At 39.5% G+C, this 3,965-nt stretch overlaps 1 protein-coding gene across 1 annotated transcript in view; it reads left to right on the plus strand.

Annotated features, from left to right (window-relative positions):
* The window catches only part of FSCB (fibrous sheath CABYR binding protein), a 2,823-nt gene extending 1,714 nt beyond the window's left edge, over positions 1-1,109 (plus strand). The window contains 1 exon segment of the mRNA XM_049612868.1: positions 1-1,109. This exon segment is cut by the window's left edge and continues 10 nt beyond it. Coding sequence (XP_049468825.1) covers positions 1-931 — 931 coding nt within the window. The 3' untranslated portion in view covers positions 932-1,109.
* The last annotated feature ends 2,856 nt before the right edge of the window (positions 1,110-3,965 follow it).

Below are 3,965 nucleotides of genomic sequence, written 5' to 3' on the forward strand. Positions count from 1 at the left end.
AGCTGAGGAGGCCCCTGCAGAGGAGGCCCCAGCTGAAGATCAGTCTCTACCAGCTGAGGAGGGCCCTGAAGAGGAGGCCCCAGCTGAACTTCAGTCTCCACCAGCTGAGGCCCAAGTTGAAGTTTCTTCTCCACCAGCTGAGGAGGCCCCTGTAGAAGAGGCCCGAGCTGAGGTTCAGTTTCCACCAGCTGAGGAGACCCCTGCAGGGGAGGCTCCAGCTGAAGTTCAGTCTCCACCAGCTGAGGAGTCCCCTGCAGAGGAGGCCCCAGCTGAAGTTAATTCTCCACTAGCTGAGGAGGTCCCTGCAGAAGAGGCTCCAGCTGAAGTTCAGTCTCCACCAGCTGAGGAGGCCCCTGCAGAGGAGGCCCCATATGAAGTTCTGGCTCCACCAACTGAGGCCCCAGCTGAAGTTCAGTCTCCACCAGCTGAGGAGGCCCCTGCAGAGGAGGCCCCATATGAAGTTCTGGCTCCACCAACTGAGGCCCCAGCTGAAGTTCAGTCTCTACCAGCTGAGGAGGCCCCTGAAGAAAATACCTCATATGAAATTTGGTCTCCATCAGCTGAGGAGGCCTCTGCTGAACTTCGGTCTCCATCAACTGAAGACACTACTTTAGAAATGGTCTCTGTTGACAAACAGTTTCCAGAAGCCAAGGAGGACTTTATTACACCAATCTCTATAGAAAATGACCTTATTCCACCATCTGAACAAACTGCTGCATATGAGGCTCTCGTAGACCATGTGTCTACTGAATATCAAAATCTCCAGACTGATGTCCCAGGGATAAAATTAGAATCAAAGGTTTTGGAAGATCAGCAAAAACTCGAAGAGCCTTTGGAACTGGATCCTGTCCCTGAAGATTTGTCTAACATCAAGAAAGAACAGGTTCCTACCTTTGAAATAGAGGGTGTCATCCATGTACAACTAGAATAGAGGCCTCTTCCTCAGCTCTAATTAGCTCTTAACTAAGCTAGCAATCAGAAGCTACAGGCTTCTGGACATGCACACTTAAGAAAAGTATAGGTATCTGGAAGTAAATACCTAAAAGGGAATCCCAAGATGTGGACTGCTGGCTGGAAAATGAACAATAAAAACTAGTGGTTTAAAATTACTATGTTATTTTCATTCAAACATAGCATATATGAAATACCCATTTAGAAATGAAGTTGATGATTGAAATAATTACTTAAAATATCATTTCTATAATAAACCTTATTGAAAAGGGTAAAGTATACTCTACAGCTATATTTTATTTTCACTATATGTAGCTTGTAGTGGAAAAGGCATTTTCTTTGCTGTAGTTCTCTCATCTACTTTAAATTCCTTGAGTTTGTCACACAGCTAAAGGTATGTGTTTTTTTTCTCTTCATTATAATACCCCATATCTCTAATTCTCTTTCTATTTGATTCCTTCTGAGACAAGTGTTCCTTTCCTGTTTTCATCCCTATCTTGCATATTTTACAGTCCCATATCTGGATCGGGGAACTTAAATCCTTTATAAAAGCCTTAATTTTAATGAAGATAACCTGGATAAAGTATTTTAAAAGGCATGTAAACATAAAGAAAAATATACTTAGCCTCAAGGGTATATTTCTACTTTTAATTTCATTTCAACTTAGAATGTGGTGAGTCCTTTAGAAGCTTGGCTTGTTTTTTGTACTTTGAACTTGTTGTGAAGAGTATTGAATTACTAGTTGTAGTACAGTACTCTCCCCTTATCCACATTAAAATTTTTTTAAATGTTTATTTATTTCTAAGAGAGAGAGAGATACAGAGTGTGAGCAGGGGAGGTGCAGAGAGAGAGGAGACACAGAGAGCCTAACAGTCTCTAGGCTCCAAGCTGTCAGCATGAGCCTGAAGTAGGGCTTGAACCCATGAGATGTGGGATCATGACCTGAGCTGAAGTCAGGTGCTTAACTGACTGAGCCATCCAGGCACCCCTTCAGTTTTGCTTTCCATAGTTTCACTTACCCATGGCCAACTGTGGTCCAGAAGAATATCTTCTTTCTGATGTACCCTCCCTTGAAGGTCAATAGTAGCCTAATGCTGTGTCACAATGCCTTCACCTGACCTGTCAGGTTGACTACATCTCATCATGTAGGCATTTTATCACCTCACAACATCACAAGGAGAAGAGTTGAATACAGTACAACAAGATATTTGGGAGGGAGAGATCACATGCACATAAATTTTATTATAGGATATTGTTATAATTATTCAATTTTATTATTTGTTTTTGTTGTTAATCTCTTACTGTGACTTATTTATAAGTTAAGCTTTATCATAGGTATGTATGCATAGGAAAATGCAGTATACATAGCACTTGGTACTACCCATGATTTCAGGCATTCGCTGGAGCTCTTTGAAGGTATCCTCTGTGGATAAGGGAGGAATACTGTTTAATCTATTCACATTTTTAAAGAGCAATTATAGGTTATTATAAGATATCTGTTAATAAAGGACATCACAGTTTTTATGGTTATGACAACTTTTGGGAAAATATTTTCTTTAGCTATAATTCAGTTGCTACATGCTGAAATAATGAGATGATTCTCTCAAAAAGTTTAATTTGGTTAGTATATTTTTCTGTTTAGCAAAAACTCTAGATTGATGATTCCAGACTTTGATAAAATTTGATGCCCTATAATTGTTGGATATTTCTTACATTCTTCATTACGTCTGTACAGTGTGTGACAAGAGCATGTGATCTTTTTAAGTGTTTTTTAAAAATAATTTTATAAGTTTTTGTAAGTGAAATCTTTTTAAATATGTGCTAGATATGAGGTTGAGAAACATTCTAGAATACTTGAATGAGGGTTGCTTATTTTGTTATTTCCAAGTCCTTTTTATTTTGTTTTCTGAGATGCTTAAAATCCAGTGAAACTCTTTTCTAAATTTGAAGGTTTTTAAGGTTTTTATTTAAATTTATTAGTTAACATATAATGTAATATCAGTTTCAGGTGTACAATATAGTGATTCAACACATCCGTATATGACCAGGCGCTCATCATGACAAGTGCACTCCTTAATCCCCATCACCTGTTTAATCCATCCCTTCACTCCCCTTCCTGCTGGTAACCATCAGTTTGTTCTCTATAGTTAAGAGTCAGTTTCTTGGTTTGTCTCTCTGTCTCTTTTTTCCCCTTTGCTCATTTGTTTTGTTTCTTAAATTCCATATATGAGTGAAATCATATGATATTTGTCTTTTTCTGGTGGACTTATTTCACTTAGTATAATACTGTCTGGCTCCATCCATGTCATTGCAAGTGGCAAGATTTCATTCTTTTTTATGGCTGAATAATATTCCATAGTGTGTGTATTTGTGTGTGTGTGTGTGTGTGTGTGTGTGTGTGTGTGTATACATCTTCTTTATCCATTCATCAATTTATGGACACTTGGGCTGTTTCCATAATTTGGTTATTGTAAATAATGCTATAACAATCAAGTTAGTATTTTTATATTCTTTGGATAAATAGTAGTGCAGTTGCTGGATCACGGGATAGTTCTATTTTTAACTTTTTGAGGAGCCTCCATACTGTGTTCCACAGTGGCTGCACCAGTTTGCATTCCTACCAACAGTGCAAGAGGGTTCCCCTTCCTGCACATCCTCTCCAATACTTGTTTTTTTTTTAACGTTTATTTATTTTTGAGACACAGAGAGACAGAGCATGAACAGGGGAGGGTCAGAGAGAGAGGGAGACACAGAATCTGAAACAGGCTCCAGGCTCTGAGCTGTCAGTGCAGAGCCCGACGGGGGGCTCGAACTCACAGACCCTGAGATCATGACCTGAGCTGAAGTAGGATGCTTAACCGACTGAGCCACCCAGGCGCCCCTCCAATACTTGTTTTTTTGTGTTGTTGATTTTAGGCATTCTGACAGTTGTGAGGTGATATCTTGTAGTTTTGATTTACAGTTCCTTGATAAGTGATGTTGAGCATCTTTTCATGTGTCTGTTGGCCATCTGT

This window comes from Panthera uncia (genome assembly GCF_023721935.1).
Source record: "Panthera uncia isolate 11264 chromosome B3 unlocalized genomic scaffold, Puncia_PCG_1.0 HiC_scaffold_1, whole genome shotgun sequence".
NCBI lineage: Eukaryota > Metazoa > Chordata > Mammalia > Carnivora > Felidae > Panthera > Panthera uncia.